The sequence below is a fragment of the Halyomorpha halys genome, unplaced genomic scaffold (assembly GCF_000696795.3).
Source record: "Halyomorpha halys isolate HHAL.00 unplaced genomic scaffold, Hhal_1.1 Scaffold1134.1, whole genome shotgun sequence".
NCBI classification, from domain to species: Eukaryota; Metazoa; Arthropoda; class Insecta; order Hemiptera; family Pentatomidae; genus Halyomorpha; species Halyomorpha halys.
The window spans coordinates 42,082-44,803 of NW_027106193.1; the positions used below are offsets into that span (position 1 = coordinate 42,082).

At 26.8% G+C, this 2,722-nt stretch overlaps 1 protein-coding gene across 2 annotated transcripts in view; it reads right to left on the minus strand.

The window, feature by feature from the left end:
• Positions 1-2,722, minus strand: part of LOC106688468 (zinc finger Y-chromosomal protein-like) — a 63,462-nt gene that overhangs the window by 31,157 nt on the left and 29,583 nt on the right. For both annotated transcript variants that reach the window (XM_067044581.1, XM_067044580.1), the window contains one exon: positions 198-248. In XM_067044581.1, coding sequence (XP_066900682.1) covers positions 198-248 — 51 coding nt within the window. The remainder of the gene's footprint in view (positions 1-197; positions 249-2,722) is intronic.

The window sequence follows — 2,722 nt, forward strand, 5'->3', positions numbered from 1 at the left end:
CATGTTGGGACTAAGTGCAGAAACATTGTGAAACTGACTACTAGCCTTATTTTGAAGTCTAGTGCCGTACACGTTGCATTCAAATCAGAGGTGAAAGTGAAGAACAATCCCACAGATAATAATAAATAACACAAAATCTAAAATATTATTCTTTAGGTTACTACTTCAAGCATTATAATGACATGAATAATTCTCACCATCATCTAGAACAGGTAGCTCTCCTTCCTGTTGACCATGAACATAGCCACCTGCCGACAAGTAAAAATACTTTAAAAAGGAGAATTCAAACAAAATAATAATTTAAATGAAAATCTAAAGCCTGCAATGTGGAAGGACACAACCTTTTAATCGTTAATCAACAAGCCATATTCTCTTTTACTAATCTTTCTTTATTTCCTTTTTACAACAGTTTGGCTATTAATGTTATCTTTAGGCCTATAAAATATATTGATATTAAAGATGGGATAAATAGCCGAAATATCAAAAGAGAGTTCGTAAAAAAAAAATAATACAGCTTGCTTGTTATAAAGACTTTCCACCGTAAAAATAAATAAATAGTTAAATTATAAATTTTTAAATCTAATTTTAATTTTATATTGCTAATTAGCTTTGTTAATCATACAAGTAAGGTAACCAATTTCTATCAATCAAAAGATGTCATGTCATGGAAGTTGCAGAACCGCTGCGATATTGAACGAGTAAGGGAAAATATTTTCCTTTATTTTCCTATTGATAGTTGTGATATTTTTTAAAAAAATTAGGAAATGATAAAAGAGAAAATTTTCATTAGGGAAATGTATTACATTAGTTAAAATTGCAGAAAACTCGAAATTTGACAACATTTTCGAAGATTTAAAGCTATAAGAACAAGAAGCAACAAAGCGTCACCCATTGTTTTATACACACATGTAAATAAATACATCATTTCTGGAATATATTGCTATATTTTAATGAATGTTTAAAATATCAAATAATAATTTCAAGAGATAAATATTCACCCCTGGCTACCATCTGTAAATTATCCAATAGATTTTTGTTCTGAGAATTATGTTTTATTTTTCATTACAATTAATTTGTATATAGTCCACTAACAATATTCAACTATCCAGTCAAAAGTGAAATTATAATAATAATAATTTATATGTATATGGGGGAATCAAATAGAGGTAGCTTGTAAAGTACATAATTTAACAATCATGGTAGTCGTTTTACAATAATGGTGAACTAAAAATCATTTATATAAGCTAATAATTTAGAAGTTAATAATAATAATAGCAATCTACAAATTATTATATTATTATATAAGCTAATAATAAACAGTAAATCAAAATGGTAATTTAAAACTCATTTATATAAGCTAATAATTTATAAATTAAATAATAATAATAATAATCTATAAACTAATAACAGACAGTATACTGTTTACCCACTAGTACCCAAACTAGGATTATCTACGTTAGTCAGAGCGAAAAAACAAAACAAAAAAAAAAACGACATTACTTATTTAATAATATAAAAGAAACAAAAACAATAAATCCTATTGTGAAAATATGTATCTAGTTTGAAGTATGATGTTTTATGTTACCTATATAAAAAGATGTTTAAGATTCAATCGTGGAAAAAACTCATACTTATAGTACAAGAGCCCGGGAGGAGAAAAAAGGCAGTTGTTCACCCCAATTTTTTACTTAAATAAAAACTATCTATAATTACTAGTCAAAATTGATGAGTCTGCCCAGTATAGTAGGGGGAATAAAAATGGCGGCTGTTTCAAAACGTTAAAAATAATTAATTTTGTTAAAGATCAATTAAACATTAGAAATCTTTAAAAATACCAACAACAATAGAAAATAAAAAAAAGAACAAGAAAAAGAACATTATTTAAAGGGTAGTAAATTTGCTGAAATATTAGCCCAAATAGAGCTATTTACTTTAAATAGTTCTTGAGATACAGCTTTTTAAAAAGCAATATTTCATAAAAATGGTGGACAGAACGTACCGAAAGACCAGTAGTAAGTGAAATCAAAAACCATTTCACGCAACGATGTCAATTAGTATAAAAAAAAACAAAGATAAACATTATCAACTATTTTATAGTAAATTTAGTTTGAGTGCAGAGAGACATCTGTACGTCCAATGGTTTCTGAATTAAAGTTTTTCATAAATCAAACTTATTGCCCATACAAATATAAATCAATTTATTTTAGCAAATTTCATAAAAACTTCTATTCCTACAAAGGTAAAGGTCACAAACTACATTATAGTACATTAAACTAGCTTTAATTTGAGTGCTAAGACATCTGTACGTCATATAGTTTCTGAGAAATAGATTCCTATATATATATTAACTAACTACTGATATTTCAGTATATTTTTATGAAAAATTGCTTTTTAAAAGGCTATATCTCGAGAACTATTGGATGCTCTTGCAAGCTCTATTAGGGCTAATATTTCAGAAAATTTATTCTTCTTTAAATAATGTTCTTTTAGATTTGCTAGTGTTGTTGGTAGTTTTTAAGAAATAGAGATCGGAATGAAAAAGTAATGTTTTTTTACGGTTTTGAAACTGTCACCATTTTTTATTCCCCCTACCTATACTTGGCAGGCTCATCAGTTTTGAGTAGTAATTACACATAGTTTTCTTTAAAATAATAAAAAATTGGGATGAAATAACTGCCATTTTTACGGTCAATATTCAATTTTCCATAGATAAGACAAAATG